General features: G+C 42.7%; 1 protein-coding gene across 4 annotated transcripts in view; it reads left to right on the plus strand.

The window, feature by feature from the left end:
* zmym4.1 (zinc finger MYM-type containing 4, tandem duplicate 1) overlaps positions 1–18,971 on the plus strand; it is a 173,218-nt gene that overhangs the window by 66,853 nt on the left and 87,394 nt on the right. For all 4 annotated transcript variants that reach the window (XM_069895780.1, XM_069895782.1, XM_069895781.1 and 1 more), the window contains 2 exons: positions 2,060–3,016; positions 14,441–14,508. In XM_069895780.1, coding sequence (XP_069751881.1) covers positions 2,060–3,016; positions 14,441–14,508 — 1,025 coding nt within the window. The remainder of the gene's footprint in view (positions 1–2,059; positions 3,017–14,440; positions 14,509–18,971) is intronic.

Genomic DNA, 18,971 nt, shown 5'->3' on the forward strand with positions numbered 1-18,971 from the left:
CCATGTTGTTCCCAATTTTAGCCCTTAGACAGTAATAGTAGAAGAAACTGATATGGATAAAACACAGCAGATGCTGGAATCTGGAGCAAAAAGCAAACTGCTGGAGAAGGCAAAGGGATAGTTGACATTTCTGTTTGAGACCCTGCATCAGAATGTAGAAGGGAGACAGCTAGCATAAAGAGGTGAAAGGGAGGGACTAGCAGATGATGGATGGAACTAGGTGAGGAGGGAGATGTATGCTGGTTGGAAGTGGAGTGATGGAATCAGCAGGTGGTTTCTCAGAAATGAATAAAGAAAGCAAAAAGAAAGAAGGGTAAAATAAATCTGAAGGGGTGAAGTCCAGAGGCTGGAAGCAAGAGGCTGAGGATGTTGAATCTGGTAACAAGATTGAGGAATCTCTATCAAGATTCAACATAACATCAGGAATGTGACAAGTGGAGCCAGGTATGGGAGGGATGATCAGATAGAACCATTTGGAGGAGGGAATAGGAGAACCAGAAGGTGTCATGGTGCTAGGCAGAGGGCACGAGGTGCGGGAAGGGGAAATAAAATTAGATAATGGAAAGGAGTCAGAAGGGGAGAGAAAGGAGCACAGTGTTACCTGCTTTGAAAATTAAATGTTCATTCCATTGGGTTGTGGACTACCCAGGCAGAATGAAAGGTGCTAGATGCACTTCCAGTTCCATGTCATTTCAATTCCCCTTCCCATTCCCACACTGACCTGTTAGTCCTCAGCCTTCTCCACTGCCAGACTGAGGCTGAAACCAAACTCGAAGAACAATACTTTGTATTCTGCCTGATAGTCCACAACCCAATGGTATAGAACACAGGGTATACAGCAAAGTGCAGATCCTTCAGCCCATTATGCTGTGCTGACCTATAACCTACTCACAACAATCTAAATAAAATGTAGAACTCTAAATCGAGCAACCTATTCAATAAACATTGAATTTTTTAACTTGATGTAACCCATACTCTAATCTTCTTTCTCTCTTTGGTTTCCCCTGCATCTGCTCCCCCCACACATGGTTCTTCTATTCCCAACCTCAGCTTGTTCCCCTTGCTGGTTTCACAATTTTGCACGCTCCATTTGGTTCCACCTGTCTTTTTTTTTACACTTTCCTCTTGTTTGTCTCTGCCTAACACCTACCAGCCACCATCTCCCAACTCAACCACTTACCTGATTTTATCTGCACAGTGCCTGGTTCCAATTCTTGCTTGCCAGCTTCAACTTCACCTCTCCCTCTTACCACTTTACACTGACAATCTCCCCTCTACACATTCTATTCTGATGCAGGGTCTCAAGCTGAAAAGTCGACTATCATTTTGCCTCTACAGGTGCTGCTTGACCTGCTACATGATTTAAAAATCTTTTTTGTGGTAGCATGCTGTTTCAAATTGGCTTTATTGTTTCAAGCATTACCAGCAGTGATTGAATTTCAGAAATATCTAATTGGCTGTAGGACACTTGGCCCTGGAGATGAGCATGAAAGATTGTATGTAACAGTGACCCTACTTGTAATGAAATTCTCTTATTGCCAGTTATGCAAAAATGTGTATAATTCTGTTTGGAAACATTTATTTTAGTCACTTATCCTTCATTATTTCTTTCATCATTTAAGTCGATTCATGTTTTTTTTTGATCGATCACAATTCCTAAAAAAATTTTTTTAGCAGATATTATGTCTAAAATAATTTTACACAAGTTTGTAACGGTATGGAACCAGAGTATTGAAATGTGTAGTGGAATAGTTTTGAGTTCAGTCCAAGAGTGTGGAAGGGGTAGGTTGCAAGGAGAATTAGAGTAGTGTGTATTTATTAGGCAGGAGAAGAGATTTGGTGGCAAAAAGCTGCCAAGTGCAATCTGCCGATGGAAGTGAGTGTATTCTGAAAGTCTTGAGGCTTTGGCAGTTGGTATGCCCTTTTGGTTTTGCCCAGAATGCCAGGTTTGTAGGTTAGATGATCTTGTATTGAGGAAGGGATATTTGCCTGCTCTGCATTTTACATGGGTTTATTAACAAAATATGTGCATTGATCTGTCTTTCTGATTTTCTTTTAGGTGAGGATGAAATGGATACCAAGGGCAGTTGGCCACAGGTTCTGCCCAGAGAACATTCTCCTGAGGCGTTAGACTTCAGCACAACAAATCGAGCGAAAGCTGAGAGAAGACTTGAATTGTCTACCACGATAAATGAAAGCAGCTTTGGCCAGCGAGACTCATTTGGAAGACTAACTGATGGTTTTAACAATAAAGAGCAAACTTTATTGCACAGAGGACATATGTTGTCGGTTGAAGATGCAAGTGATTACATGAATTCGGGTGAACTTGTTGCTGTGCCTTTGGGGGACGACACTGATGAAGTTGATTTTCATCCAGTGAGCAGTCCACGCATTCAAGACTCTCAGAGTAACCAAACTACTCTTGAAGAAGAAAATGGAGTTGAACAAACCACATTTAGGGAAGCTGAGGAAAAGAGGAAAAAGTCTAAGCTTGATGAGCTGAAGTGTCGGAAACAGTCCATTGGAAGCAAGCCTGATGACTGCCAAACAAATTGTGCTAACATCTTTGAGAAAGGGTTCTTATTAAAAAATAATGATTGTAGCAAGAGTTTTGACTATGAAAATGGGAATAGGGATGTTCATAAAACAATCTTATCCAGCAGGAATGCAGATAGTTCAATCTTGCACAATGCAGAGATATTTAATATTGCTCAAAATGGAAATGATATTTTGAGAGCAAGTGGTAACTTTGTTCTGAGTGGAGAAGAAATAACTGCAACGCTAGCACGTAAACCAGTGACCCTGACAGAATCTCTGGGGTTTCCTGTGAAAAGGCTAGACAAGGATTTTATCCAAGATTCTAGGTTAGGGATCAGTGATGGTTTTCAAACAGTAGTTGATTCCTTGCCAAGAGAAATATTGGAGGAACGAGTTGGCTCTCCAAGATCTGAAGCCACAGATAAGGGAAAAAATGAAAAGAATCGGAAAGCATTTGAACACGAAGATATATTTGCAGGTTAGTTTCTTTTTATTTTTTAATTTTTTTTAAATTTTTTTATTTTTCACACCATAAATCACATTAGCCATGATATACACTTTCTTTTTCACACATATACAGTGACTTTTTCTCCCCTCCCTCCTCCCAGGCCACCCCCCCCTCATCCATTTTAGGTATACAATCTAGGTTGCATTAAACCAGTCAGACAATGTTGTCATTCAACAAAAATACACCAGAAATTCTACTGAGTCCATTCTTTTCTTTCCTTCTCCTTCCATCAACTTAGGTAATGTTTGTCCCCGGTAGGTTTTCGCTATTGTATTTAATGTAAGGCTCCCATATTTGTTCGAATATTTCAATATTATTTCTTAAACTATATGTTATTTTTTCTAATGGAATACATTTATTCATTTCTATATAGCAGGTTAGTTTCAAATTGAAGCATTGTCATGTTCAGTACAAATCGTATGGATTCTAATCCTTGTCTTTGGACCAGCTGGTATCAGCCAAAAACTGACTGCTTTTTGTGGAAAGGAAAAGTCAGCCTTGGTTTTCACTACTTTTTGTGCTATCCATTGAACCTTGGAAGGACTAATTAGTGAAAAAATGAAATTTGACATTGTAAAATGTTTCCCCAATATAAAATTCCAGTTTTTGTACTATGTCAGTCTTTCAATGTTTTTTAGGAATATTGCCAGTACACTAGTTTAAGCTTCCATATTTTAATATGTTGGTCTTACTAAGTTATGTCATGGACTGTGGAGGTTCAGTTGTTCTCTCTAGAAATGTGGAGAATTTTCATTTCATGTTTATTTCACAAAATGATCATATTTTTGAACATTGTTTCTTGTCTTAGAAATATGGTCTTAGGATTTCTTGGAAACAGCTAGCCAGCAAACTTGCTGTAGGTTCAAAAGGCGTATTTCACATTGTTGCGAAAAGTTGGCACAGTTATATTGAGTGATCAGCTGGTGTTGGAGTTTTGACTTTTCAAATGTAAATAACAACAGGTGTTTTCTTGACATTTTGGACTGCTATACATTCCCCAATCATGAGAGCCTTTAGGCCATACCATAAAAGCACACTTCTACTCGTGCAGAGAGACCTCTTGCATTGGTAATGGTTTCTGATATGTAGTCAATTTGCATCATTAAACCAATCAAGTTGAAACATCCAGTCATTCAAATATTCAACACAGTTGCTGGGTGAAGAAACAGTAACTGAAAGGGTTAGCCTGATTACTGTTGCCTTTTAGTCAAAGTTGATACAACATGAGATATTGTCACACACATAAGTAGTGTTCAGATGCCCCAAAGTTCATGTTGCAGATACACGAGATATACCAACTAAAAATGTATAAATTAAATTGCCACATTATGCCATGACATAGAAAAGGAGATCATTAAATACAAGATGAATAAATGGTCAGATTTGACATTAGTGCAGAAAATTAAGTGATGCAGACAAATCTTTTAGTGGTCTTTGTAGTGTGGGTAAGTTCATGAATCTAGTAGCTGTAGTGGAAAAATAGTTGCTCTTTGACCAAGAAATGCTGGATTTCAAGCTTCTGTACCTTCTTCCTGAAGGAAGCAGCGATAAGAGATTGTGACTGGTTTGATCAGGTTCCTTTGTGATGTTGGCTCCCTTCTTGAGGAAGTGCCTTGAATAGTCAGTGGACGGGAAGTTTGTGTCCATAATGGGGTTGGCTCTGTTGCCACTTTCTGCGTGCACTTGACTTTTCAAACCAGGCCAGGATGCAACCAGTTAATCTTCTTTCCATATACACCTGCAGAAGTTTGATAGAATATTCAACCATGCTACATCTTCTCCAATGCTGTAGAAAGTAAAAGCATCACAGTTGCCTTGATATGCTGGCTCAGGAGAGGTCCTCTGACATGTGGAAATCCATGAATCTGAGGTGTTCAAACTGGCAAAGGCTCGTGCACATAATTTCACCTGAAATTGCAGTCCAGTAAGAAATTCTGAGCTGCCAGAATTTGCTTCTTTTGGAACAGATTTGGAAATAAGGCCATCAGGTGAATGCCATCAATTGAAGATGGTTTTGGTTATCTTCCTTCCCATTGGCCTGGCCAGCATTAATCTATTGGTCATCACTATCTGAACATCATGCCATTACCTTACTATGCTTCACGTAAACTTGTATATGCATTGACTGCTTTGTTTACCAATATCGTAAACCTGTTCATGCTTGATGTTGAGTGAAGTGGTTGCAAGGTGTCCCGATACCATGTAAAAACACTGAAGAGAGAGAGGAGCAGCATTCTGTGCTGATCTCCCCGCTGAGCCTGCAATAGCTGGCACAATTCTCAGATGAGTGATCCAGTTGCCATATGAAACTGAGGGTGCAGGAGTATGGTATCACCACATATCTTAGAAAAATGCTGAACAACTTTTTACAGCTGCTTAAGGCCTCTTTTTAATCTTCTATCAAAAAAGATTGAATGTTTTCAACAGGCAATTAAAATAATTCCAAGGCTAGTAAAATTACTCTAATGAATCAATTTTAACTTACAAACATTTAAGGACGTTACATACAATTAGGCTAGGCTTGGCTTGGCTTCGCGGACGAAGATTTATGGAGGGGGTGATGTCCACGTCAGCTGCAGGCTCGTTTGTGGCTGACAAGTCCGATGCGGGACAGGCAGACACAGTTGCAGGGGAAAATTGGTGGGTCGGGGTTGGGTGTTGGGTTTTTCCTCCTTTGTCTTTTGTCAGTGAGGTGGGCTCTGCGGTCTTCTTCAAAGGAGGTTGCTGCCCGCCGAACTGTGAGGCGCCAAGATGCACGGTTTGAGGCGAGATCAGCCCACTGGCGGTGGTCAATGGGGCAGGCACCAAGAGCTTTCTTTAGGCAGACCTTGTACCTCTTCTTTGGTGCACCTCTGTCTCGGTGGCCAGTGGAGAGCTCGCCATATAACACGATCTTGGGAAGGCGATGGTCCTCCATTCTGGAGACGTGACCCACCCAGCGCAGCTGGATCTTCAGCAGCGTGGACTCGGTGCTGTCGACCTCTGCCATCTCGAGTACTTCGACGTTAGGGATGAAAGCGCTCCAATGAGTGTTGAGGATGGAGCGGAGACAACGCTGGTGGAAGCGTTCTAGGAGCCATAGGTGATGCCGGTAGGGGACCCATGATTCGGATCGAACAGGAGTGTGGGTATGACAACGGCTCTGTATACGCTTATTTTTGTGAGGTTTTTCAGTTGGTTGTTTTTCCAGACTCTTTTGTGTAGTCTTCCAAAGGCGCTATTTGCCATGGCGAGTCTGTTGTCTATCTCGTTGTCGATCCTTGCATCCGATGAAATGGTGCAGCCGAGATAGGTAAACTGGTTGACCGTTTTGAGTTCAGTGTGCCCGATGGAGATGTGGGGGGGCTGGTAGTCATGGTGGGGAGCTGGCTGATGGAGGACCTCAGTTTTCTTCAGGCTGACTTCCAGGCCAAACATTTTGGCAGTTTCCGCAAAACAAGACATCAAGCGCTGAAGTGCTGGCTCTGAATGGGCAACTAAAGCGGCATCGTCTGCAAAGAGTAGTTCACGGACAAGTTGCTCTTTTGTCTTGGTGTGAGCTTGCAGGCGCCTCAGATTGAAGAGACTGCCATCTGTGCGGTACCGGATGTAAACAGCGTCTTCATTGTTGAGGTCTTTCATGGCTTCTTTCAGCATCATGCTGAAGAAGATTGAAAAGAGGATTGGTGCGAGAACGCAGCCTTGCTTCACGCCATTGTTAATGGAGAAGGGTTCAGAGAGCTCATTGCTGTATCTGACCCGACCTTGTTGGTTTTCGTGCAGTTGGATAACCATGTTGAGGAACTTTGGGGGGCATCCGAGGTGCTCTAGTATTTGCCAAAGCCTTTTTCTACTCACGGTGTCGGGTCAGATAAATACAATTAACATGACCTAATTGAACAATTCAAAATTATTCACTGAAAGCTGAAATCAATTGATGGTTGCTATTCTTCTTTATACAACGTGCAGAATTTTTGCTGCAACTATGTACTCTTACGATAATGAAGTGCATTTTTATAAAATGTCACCACTAGCTGAGAATCTCTGAAGGCCTCAGTACGTCCCTCGGATATTCAGATCTATAAAAATTGCAAAGAATTTAATTGGTATTTTTCAACCAGTGTTGCTAATATTAAATTATAGATATTTACGAGGGGGTTTTTTAATGGAATTTGAATTTTTGTTAAACATTTGAAGTGATTAGGTATGGAATTTTGACGTTGGTTCATGATTTCAATGTCCTTTGTGAGTAAAGGTTGACGTCAAAGAACCTTAATCACTGAGTAAAATTAGCATTGTAGTGTGTGGTGCTGTAAACAATGCACAAAAGTCATCTGTAAAATAACTGCCGCCCAGCCTCTCTTCTTTCGATTATGTCATAAGCACTGAATGTCCAGCTCCTCTTTCATGAGACTCTGAACGACGGTTTGAGAACTAAGTGGCGTGATCTCCCACATGAGCCCCCCCCCCCCCCTCCAGGAACTGGAGTATTGGAGGTGGTGAGGTTGTGATGGTGGATGCTCTCTGGAGGGGGGTTGTGCTACTTGCACTGCTTGAGATGGCCCATGGAGACAGTCTTGTGTCTGCCACCCTTGTCGATGATAAACGTGGAGCCATCATTCTGTACCACTTTGAAAGCACCTTCATGTGGCCGTTGCAACAGCGTCCTGTGCGATCCGGGCAAGAGTTTGAAAAAATGGCTGCATAAACTTTGCAGCTGGAACAAAACAATGGTGAAAGTTACAAACTCCTGCAGGCCTTTTAATGATAGAGGGTCTTGGAAATTTGCAAATGGCCTTGACTTTGGAAGGTAGTGGAACCACTCCGTGCTGACTGATGTGGTGGCCGAGGAAATCGATTGATGTGAGGCCAGACTGGCATTTGGCCAGGTTGATGACTAAAGCATGGTCATCTAGCCGCTGACGTAGTTGATGGAGACGGGCTCAGTACTGCTTCCGGCAGTGGCTGACGATGAGGATGTCATCATCCAAATAAATGAAAATCCAAGTCGTGGATAACTGTGTCCATTGGACGTTGAAATGTCTGGGCTGCACTTTTTAAACCAAAAAGCATACTGAGGAATTCAAATAGCCCAAACGGGGTAATCAAGGCAGTCTTTGGAATGTCGTCTGGATGAATTGGGATCTGATAGTGGCCACGCACCAGGTCAGTTTTGGAGAAAATCCTAGTGTCATGAAGGATCACAGATAAATCTTGTAGATGGGGAACTGGGTAACGATCTGCCACAGTGATGTCATTCAGACGCCAATCTTCCCCACAAGGTCACCACTCTCCCCCACAAGGTCACCACTCTCCAGACGACATTGGTACCATATGCAGTGGGATGCCCAAGGGCTGTCAGAGCAGTGAACAATCCCCATTTTCTCCATGTGTTAGACTTCGTCTTTATCCGGAGATAGCCTGCACACTCTTACCTACAGGGGACATCCATGAGTCAGAATGTGATGCTGTACTCCATGTTTTAGTTGGGCTGTCGAGAACTGTGGAGTAGTAATGTTGGGAAAATCTGCTAGGATTCTGGAGTATTAATTGTCCGATGGCATCACTGAGAGTTGAGATGAGATGCAGGCAATGCCGTGGGGTGCAGTCGAGAGACTCAAATTTTCAAATTAACTTGGCGGTGACATTTGAGATCTACTAGAAGGGAGTGTGCTTGCAAAAAATCAGCTCCCAGGAGTGGATGTGGTACATCAGTGATGGTGAAGGACCAGCTGAACTATGATGAGCCAAAATTGAGTGGAATTATTTGAGATTCGTATGTCCAGATGCTGCTGCTGCTGTTGGCGGCCATGAGAGGAGGACCCTCCTTTCCTGAACGTGTGACTGGGCCAGAGGAGGGAAACACACTAACCTTTACTCGACCAAGAACCAATGTCGACCAAGAACCAATGGCCTACATCTCGATCCCAGAGGAAAAGGAGGGTATTCTTGTGGCTGGCCGTCATGTTTCCTGGGTGCGAGCAGGGGGGCGGCAGTGGTGGGCTGCAGTTCCCCATCTCTGATGGTAATAGCACCACTGCTTTCTATCTGCACTGCATTCAGTCGAGTTTGAAGCCTCATCGCTATCCAGTGTTGACAGGGTTCATGCCCTTTGTCAAAGCACTACTATGTGCCCAACCAAAAGTCTACCATGCTACTTAGTGTTCCACAACTCATCAGCATGGGCTGCTAAGTGATGGGGGGGAGGGGTTGGTGGGGGGGGGTGTCCATTAAAGTCTTCGTCTGCAAGCAGCAAATGGATATCTTCTGGCATTTGCTTGAAGAAAAAGTTGCTTGAAAAGTAGACAGGGCTTGTGCATGTCCACGAGCATCAGCATCTCCTTCATTCGTTCGGAAGGAGTGCAGTTGCCCAGCCTGTCCATGTGGAGAAGTCATGCTGCCCCATGCACTGGGAATGGCCGAAAATATGTATGAGCAGAACTCTGATGGCTTCATAATGTTGTTGGCTGGAGGCTGGTGTAATGCATCGACAATATGCCCAGCGGTGTCCTGGCTCAGCGATGCAATGACATAGTAGTACTTCATTGCATCAGTGGTAATCTGGCATAGATGGACCTGGTCTTGACCTGCTCAAACCAGACCTGTGGCTGCAAGGTCCAAAATACTGGAAGTTTGAGCGCAATGGCGTTCTGTGCATCCATAGTGAGGTCCAAAATGTCGTTTGGGCTGTTGGGGACACAAATGTATGTAGTGCCTTGAACAACGCACAACAGAAGTCATCTGTGAAATAGCTGCCGCCCAGCCTCTCTTTTGTCTCTCTTTTCAATGATGTCATAAACGCTGAATGTTCAGCTTGTTGGTGTTCCGGGTGCCTTCTCGCGAGAGCCTGAACCTCTGAATGATGAATCAAGAACTATGTGGTGTGATCCACCACAACATTATCTTTAACATTAAATGCAAAATTTTTCATGATTCTGACAAGTCTTCTTGGGACTGTTCCAACTGCAGTTAGATCTCTCTTGACAAATAAGTGGGAAGATAATGACTATCCTTTCCATCAATGGATATTGTGGTGGTTCAGTCAGAGAAGAAAGAAAACTAATTAAGAGAAAATGTGCATTAAGGTTTTGGGTATCTATTTGGTCAATTCTGATCCAGAAATCAACAGGACATCACTCCAGTTTGAAGCAAAGCAGGAGCTTGATAATTCAGAAATATTAATACTGCAATGTTCCAATTTTATAGAGAAAGCCAAACATGATTTTGATGACTGTCAGAACAGTCATGAAGAGCTTGGGAGCCTACTTCTGATCCTACTACTTATGTTCTCTAAGTTTCTGTCAGTCCACAAAGTGGTTAATCTCAAAATGAAAATGATCAATTTTGTGGACTTTTATTTCTGAGTGTACATTCAGCACATTCCACATTCTGTACTCAAGCACATCCAGTGCTGCAAAGTCCACCTTGGCAGAAGGCTAACTATCTATCTGACAGCAAATTCCATTCCAATGCTGCTCAAAAGTGAGCTGCTTTACATCATCCCTTGAGTTCTTGCATCAATTGCCTTCTGCTTTAAGCAATTTGCTCTGTTCCCCATGAAAGTAAATGTTCTGCTAATTTGGCTGGTTGGGTGTTTTTATCTTGTGACCCTCATCCTGCAGGTCAAAACAGGACTCTGCTTTCTTATTCCTTCCTTCTCTGGGCATGCAATCCTTCTCAGGTTACCTTGGCCACCCCAAGGAAGATTACCAAAGAAAAATTTAAAGTATGAATAAAAGGCAAATATATGTAATCTACACATATACTGAATTTTTTTTTGGGGGGGTCTGATGTACTGCTCAATACCAAATGTGTTGGGGGGGGGGGAGTTGAGAGGTGACAACAGATGCATGGAATCAGGATTTGGTGATAATTTCTTCTGGTATAGCAAGGGCTTTACTCTAGTTCTTGTGGCATCAGAAATCAAATCCATTCTTTACCCCCTGTATGACTTGTTAGCAGGAGTATTGTGCCATCTTGGGTGCCTGTTTTGGGAACTGTGGATTACATGTTTAAATTGTTGCTTCCATTCGTTATTTGTGCTTTTGTATTCTGAACAAGAATTTTCCACCAGATAATGAGCTTGTTTGCTGATCAAGCTTTATCCATAACATGTGTTGGTTCATTATTATTTAAATTGACATTATTGGACATGTTTTTTTCATTGTTGCTGAGAACAAGTAATCATAAAGGAAAATAAGGGGGCATACTGGAAAACACTTTTTATAGCAGGAATACGGAGCATTTAAATTTGTTTTTTTTTGACATTTAACATTCCTAATTTGTCGGTGGAATTTGGATTTAGCTGAAGCCGCAAGGAATTCCAAATATAGTAAAACTTGTATCCAGCACCAATGGGGATCGTTAGGTGCTGGAAAAGTGCATTTTCCGGTTGGTTGAGACTGGCTCTTAAAATGCCTAACTTAATACACCTGCATTAGGAATAAACAGTTTAAAAGGCAAAAAATACTCCACTGTACTTGCACTGAAAAAACTTCACTTGCACAAGTATATAAACCTTAAAGCATTTTATTTATTTTCAGTTACATTCTTTGAAAACATTTAACATTTGCTGCATCTGAAGGTTCCTCCTCTTCTACGGAGCTGAAAGACAAACAATAACATTATAATGACCACACTCCCCCTGCCCCACAAAAAAAAAGTTTACAGATAAAGCCTCTGACTGGAGCGACTTAGTAAGCAGGGATAAGGAGGCACTTTAAGATAGTCACCCCAATGACAGGCAGCATCACCAGCTCTTCATCATGGGCGATGCCATTGCTTTCTCACACAACTTTATTCAAAATAACTGCTACAAGTAAAGCGCAACCAAGACACTCCGCTTGCTGAATATTTGCTTCTATTTTCACCAAAGGTTTATGTGTTACTTCAGAGAACATTTACTTTTACAATTTTAAACTTATGTTTTTACCTATTATTTAATTTTTTCAATCTTTTAATTTTTTTAAAGAAATATCAGGTTGCATAGATCTCTCTCTTCTCTTTGGCTTGGCTTCGCGGACGAAGATTTATGGAGGGGGTAAAAAGTCCACGTCAGCTGCAGGCTCGTTTGTGGCTGACCAGTCCGATGCGGGACAGGCAGACACGATTGCAGCGGTTGCAAGGGAAAATTGGTTGGTTGGGGTTGGGTGTTGGGTTTTTCCTCCTTTGCCTTTTGTCAGTGAGGTGGGCTCTGCGGTCTTCTTCAAAGGAGGCTGCTGCCCGCCAAACTGTGAGGCGCCAAGATGCACGGTTTGAGGCGTTATCAGCCCACTGGCGGTGGTCAATGTGGCAGGCACCAAGAGATTTCTTTAGGCAGTCCTTGTACCTTTACTTTGGTGCACCTCTGTCACGGTGGCCAGTGGAGAGCTCGCCATATAATACGATCTTGGGAAGGCGATGGTCCTCCATTCTGGAGACGTGACCCATCCAGCGCAGCTGGATCTTCAGCAGCGTGGACTCGATGCTGTCGACCTCTGCCATCTCGAGTACCTCGACGTTAGGGGTGTGAGCGCTCCAATGGATGTTGAGGATGGAGCGGAGACAACGCTGGTGGAAGCGTTCTAGGAGCCGTAGGTGGTGCCGGTAGAGGACCCATGATTCGGAGCCGAACAGGAGTGTGGGTATGACAACGGCTCTGTATACGCTTATCTTTGTGAGGTTTTTCAGTTGGTTGTTTTTCCAGACTCTTTTGTGTAGTCTTCCAAAGGCGCTATTTGCCTTGGCGAGTCTGTTGTCTATCTCATTGTCGATCCTTGCATCTGATGAAATGGTGCAGCCGAGATAGGTAAACTGGTTGCATAGATACATATGATATAATGTTCAAGTAAAAACAAAATGGAATTACAGATGATAAACAATAGTAAACGAGATATGTATGACCCCTGTTACAAATGGTGATTTTTTTATTTTAAAAAAACACCTATTGCTAATCTAATTTCCAACCCCAACCTGCTGGCAAAGTCGGGCATCAGCTACTAATTGGAACACTAATAGGTTCAAAAAAAAAGGAAAGGGGAAAAAAATAATAAGGACCAAAAATAATTGATCTTTACATTTTGAAAAAGTTGAGAAAAGCACCCCAAAGAGAAGAAAATTTAATACTCATTGTAGTAGTTGAACACCTAATTTTTTCTAGAGAATAAAATCTAATAACCATTGTGTATGTGTGGGAGGGACAACATCTTTCCACCACAGCAGAATGAGCTTCTAGCAATCAGGGAAACAAAAACAACCACATGAGATTGAGATGGAGTCAAAGTTAAGTTCATTGGTCCACTCACTCCAAAAATGGCAATAAAAGGGCTTGGAGACAGACTGATATCAAGGATTAAAGATAGTGTAGTAAATTTTGCTTTCCATTAGTTACAAAGAGAGGTTTGTAGCCAAAACATAATATAAAACACCTTCCTGAGTTGTATATTTATCACTTTTAGAGGATATATTGGGATAAAATTTAGCTAATTAAACTTTAGAATAATGGGCTCTATGGACTACTTTAAATTGTAATAAGGAATGTCTAAAACAGTGAGAAGATGAGTGTACATATTTCAAAATAGACTCCTATGCATCTTCAGCAAACAGTTGTTGAAAGTTATGTACCCAAACTTAATGTTAGATAAGAAACTTCATAATAGATCTTAAGGTAGTAGTTCATGAAGGGCTGAAAGCAGTTTTTTCTGATGAGGACTAAAATTGTACACTTCCTATATAGATTGAAATCTAAGTCTTGGGGAAGCCTCAAAATTAAGAAATTTAATAAGCTCCTAATTTGTACATAGTGAAAAAAATGATTAAGGTCATTTAAATTTGGCAGATAATTGCTTAAAAGAGGCAAAATTTTGGTCTATATACAAGTCCAAGAAAGATTGAATGGCCAGCCTTGACCATTGAGCATATTCAATGTCTTGGATGGAAGGTTAAAAAATAAATTATGTAAAATAATAAAATCTGTGATAAAGTGCTTTCTAAATTGGAACTAAATATGCAAAATGTATCTAACTACCAAGATATCAGTTAATTTGGAGACCAAAAAAGGAAAGATGCTCCAAGTATTGAGATATAGTATTTAAAAAAAAATCCTTCAAAATACTAAAAGAAATGGGGACTTGGCATTATGAGACTTTATTACTGAGCAGTGAACATCATTATCTGGATGCATCATAATGAATATTCAGGTGCCTCAAGAGATTAGAGATTTAATCCAGGAAAAAGTATTCTTTTTTTTTAATTATTTGCCTTTTTTTTTTGGTTGTTTGAATTCCAGATAGCAAGGGCTTTACTCTAGTTCTTGTGGCATCAGAAATCAAATCCAGAAATTTATCAATTATTAAATTAATTTTAGTTTGTGTGACAGCATGCAAGTGTGAATTATTGTTATAAATAATTTACTAAAATACTATTTTCAATTCTTAGATGAAACGCGTGACGTAGATGGTCTTGGATCGGAAGCAATGATAACAGCAGTTACAGCGTCCTCTGTGGTAAGAAACATTAATGCAAGTTGATTGAATATTTATCTACTGTTGATATAATGGAAACATTTATTTGGGGCAGAATATAACATGCTATTTCCCCTTGAGGAAGGAATGTGTTGTTTTTAACATTTCAAAGAATGTGGGCTGCAGGCTAAACCAGCATTTAATTACAATCCCTACTTGCTATTTGTGGAGAGTTACCTTCTTGAACCATAGGAGTCCTTGTAATGTGGGTATACCCACAATGGTGTAAGGAAAGGGGTTGTGGAATGTTGACCCTTGATCAGTGAAGGAACAGAAAGTGGTATGTGGCTTCAATAGCTTTAGCTGCCCTTGTCCTCCTGGTAGAGGTTGCGTGCTTGGAATGTTCTGTCTTGTGAATCTTGTGGAGTTGCTGCAGTGCATTCTCTGTATATTGTAAACTGTTACTACTGTATGTTGCTGGTGGAATGAGTGAAAGATTATGAAGAGCAGGTTTCTGAGTTCTGTATGGTGTCAAGAACGAAGCTCGAAAGTCTGCACATGCAGTGATTGCAGTAAAAACACACCAAAGTGCTGGAGGAGCTCAGCCAGTCTTTAAGCGTCAATAGGATTTGACAAAGATATTGGTGATGTTTCGGGCCTGAGCCCTTCAAGTGTTACAAGATCAAACCAGCAACCACAAAGAAGGCATATCACACAGGGCTAAAGATGAACAATTACTTTATTAACAAAAAAATTCACCTTCAAACTTTAATTCAAAATCCCCCCTTTTATAACAATGCCCACTGGTTACCATGCAAATTTCTATAACAGCATAAAACTAATAAATTCTCCAGCCTAAATCGAACATATGTAATTAAAGTCCAAGTTATATTTCCAACCAGCCCACAGAAAAACTTAGACGCAAAACACACAAGACTCACAAAACTTCAATTTTAATCGAAGTAAAGATTGTAAGCAAAATTCAGTTTGTTTGGTAAACTGAAGCCAAAAGATCTTTGAGAGAGAGAGAGAGAGAGAGAGAGAGAGCACAAAATTCGAAGTTGTCTTCTTGTGTTGCTTGCAGAGAGAGGAACCACTGGCTTGGTCCGGATCCTACTGGCTGCCTTCGGAATGTTCATCCCTTTTTGAAATCCCAACATTCTAAAATGTTCTCCAGACCATGACTCCTGCTCTGGGCCTTCTTCCACTCCACAGCACCCCCAGTGGTGGTTTATCGTCCAAGTCCAGAAATCTTTAGATCATTTTCTGCACATACTCAGTCCGTCTCTCACTCTCTCAGCAGTCCACCTTCACCTTGGATCTCTAAGGCAAACTGTCACTTTTTAACATAAAACAACACAACACGTAGGCCAATACACAACATAGAACTCTGTAACACAAGGAATAAGCAGAGTGAGCCAAGAGCAGAAAATCTCAGGGCTCAGAAAATGCTGGCTGGGGAAGGAATCCAGACCAATGAAAGGTGTTAATTTGGATATGATAAAGGATGAGGTAAGAGTTTATTATGTTTGTGTGAAAGGAGACAGGGAAGGGAAAAACTGGGCTGGTGGAAGGCAACGGGGGGAAGAAATGAGGGGGGTGGTGTTTAACAAAAGCCAGAGAAGTCGATATTAATGCCATCCAATTGGGTGCCCAGTTGGAAGATGAGATGCTGTTCTTCCAATTTTCAGGTGGTCTCAGTCTGGTAGTGCATGAGACCGTGTACAGACATGTCAGCAAGGGAATGGATTGGGGAATTGAAATGGTGTCATCGCCCAATTATATGGTGTCAAGCTTCTTGCATATTGTTGAAGCTTCACTCATCCAGGGAAGAGGAGCGTATTCAATTCCACTCTTGATTTGAGCTTTGTAACAGGCAATTAGGAGGTAATTTATTTGCCATAGGATTCCTAGCCTCTTATCTGTTGTTACAGCTACATGGTATTCAATGCCCTCCATAATGTTTGGGACATTGCAGCTTTCATTCACGGTTATTTGTATATATTGTGGTTTGACCATATAGAACAGTGGTCCTCAACCATATAACCACTTACAGCACAGAACAGGCTAGTTCGGCCCTACTAGTCCATGCCGTAGCAAGTCCCCACCCTCCTAGTCCCACTGACCAGCACCCGGTCCATACCCCTCTAGTCCCCTCCTATCCATGTAACGATCAACCTTTTTCTTTCCAGTTACAGTCCACTTTAAGTATTCTCTATGCCATAGATGCTCTGTGATTAGAAAGGGATTCCTTAAGGTGGTATGTGGGTGGAAAGAGAAAGTTTGAAAAACAACCGCTTTAATTGTATCTAATTGACTCGTTACGTGCACGGTTTCATAACTCCAAAGGAAATGGGCCAATGACAATTTTTCTCAAGCAAAATGTATCAATAACAATTGTGTCTTGAGCAATGATTCTCAACCTTCCCATTCACATCCCACTGTAAGCAAACCCTTAACAATTTCAGAGCAGTGATGGGATAGGGATTACTTGAAGTGTGTGTGAGTGGAAAGAAAAAGATTGAGAACCACTGATGAGGAAATTACAGCACACATAATTTCTACACTTCAGGGCACCATAATGATTGGGACATTTGATTTCACAGACATTTTGTATTACTCGGGTATGTTTAATTGCTTCATTGATTCAGGTATAAGAGAGCTAGGCTTGCTTCTAAGCTTTTGATCACCTTTGGAGTCTATAATTGCCTTTTTTTGAACATGAAGACGAGAGTTTGTGCCAATGAAAGTCAAAGAAGACGTTATGGGGCTGAAAAAAAGAATAAAACTGTAAGAGACATCACGTAAACCTTGTGATTACCATTTCATCTGTTTGGAACATCATTAAAAAAGAACATACTGGTAAGCTCAATAATCTCAAAGGGATTGGTAGGCCTAGGAGGACAGAAGAATTAAATTTTAATTTTATGTTTAGACATGCAGCATGTTAATAGTGAATTTCAGCCCAGACCCTGGTGCTGCCCAATTACACCCATTTGACCTACATTTCGAATGGTGGAAGGAAACTGGACCCCATGGAGGAAACGCATGCAGACACAGGGAGAATGTGCAAATTCTCCTAATGAAGAAAACTCCCCAAATGCCTGTCCAACAGATCAGAAACCCTTAAAGAGGAAGGTGTGGATGTGTTGATGGCTCCCATCTGCAGAAGGCGTCATGAACAAATATTCAGAGGCTGCACTGGAAAACCCTGACTCCCAGGGGAATTTCTTTTAGTCAGTTTCCTCCCAACATGATTGGTCCATGCCTGCAACAACAAGGTGGTGGAGCAGACGTTTGACTAGTCCATTAGCCTGTGGGTGGTAGGCCGTGGTGCGGTGTAGCTGGATCCCCAACCTGTTGGTGAGCTGTTCCCGGAATGCAGATGTGAACTGGGTGCCCCGATCGCTGGTGAGGTGACCCGGGACGCTGAACTGGGCGACCCAACCCTGCAACAGTGCTCGGGAGCAGGAGTCAGTGCAGGTGTCTGGCATCGGGATCACCTCAGGCCAGCGAGTGTTGTGGTTCTCCATCGTAAACAGGTAACTGTTGTCCCGGGAAACGGGTAAGGGCCCGACGATGTCCACGTGAATGTGGTTGAACCATTCCCAGATGTGCTCGAACTCCTGTACAGGCGTCCTGGTGTGCCTGTACACCTTGGACGTCTGGCAATGGGTGCATGTTCTGGCCCAGCCTGCGATCTGCTTCCACGGCCCATGCTATATGAACCTTTCTGCCACCATCCGGACCGTGGACCTGATGGACGGATGTGAAAGGTCGTGCCTAACTCCTGCTCCCAGTTCCCCCACTAACCCTCGCCCGCCCGACTCCCGTTGCCGCTGCCGGTTTCCCTCGCCCGCCTGACTCCCGTTACTGCTGCCACTCTCCCTCACACCCACCCCCGAAGCTGGAGTCAGTTGGGCGAGGGTGGGGATGGAGAACAGCAGCGGGAGTTGGGCGGGCGAGGTGGTTGGGGAGGCCGGCAGTGCGAGTCGGGCGGGTGTGGGTGGATGGGGGAGAAACCGGCAGCAGGAGTCGGGCGGGCAAGTGGGGGTGGAGACCGGCAACGGGAGTCGGGTGCGAGAGAGTGGGAGTGGGGACTGGCAGCGGGAGTCAGGCAGGCAAGGGTGGTGGGGGGGGGTTTGGGGGGTGGGAGAGACCAGCAGCGGGAGAGGGTGCAAAATAAAATTTGAAGGTCTACTTTAGTCTGGCTTCCTTGTCTCAGGAGTCGATGGCTGACGACGTTACTGCGGCGTCATCAGCCCGGGCCGCTTTCAGCTGCCACAATCTATACTCTGAGCAAGATAGTTATATCTCTCGGCGAAGGGTTAGGTAAGTAACCCTCCTGGCCAGCTTTTCCGGTTTCAGATGGCCACCCGACAGCCCTACAGGAGTATTCTGTGCGGCTTTACAGTTAGGCTTTGTGGCCACCTTAAAGCGGCTCAAGACTGATGTACTGTAGCTGCAGTGTGTGGCCTTTTAAAATGCGGTGCAACAATCTGACA

The sequence above is a fragment of the Narcine bancroftii genome, chromosome 8 (genome assembly GCF_036971445.1).
Source record: "Narcine bancroftii isolate sNarBan1 chromosome 8, sNarBan1.hap1, whole genome shotgun sequence".
Classification (NCBI taxonomy): Eukaryota; Metazoa; Chordata; class Chondrichthyes; order Torpediniformes; family Narcinidae; genus Narcine; species Narcine bancroftii.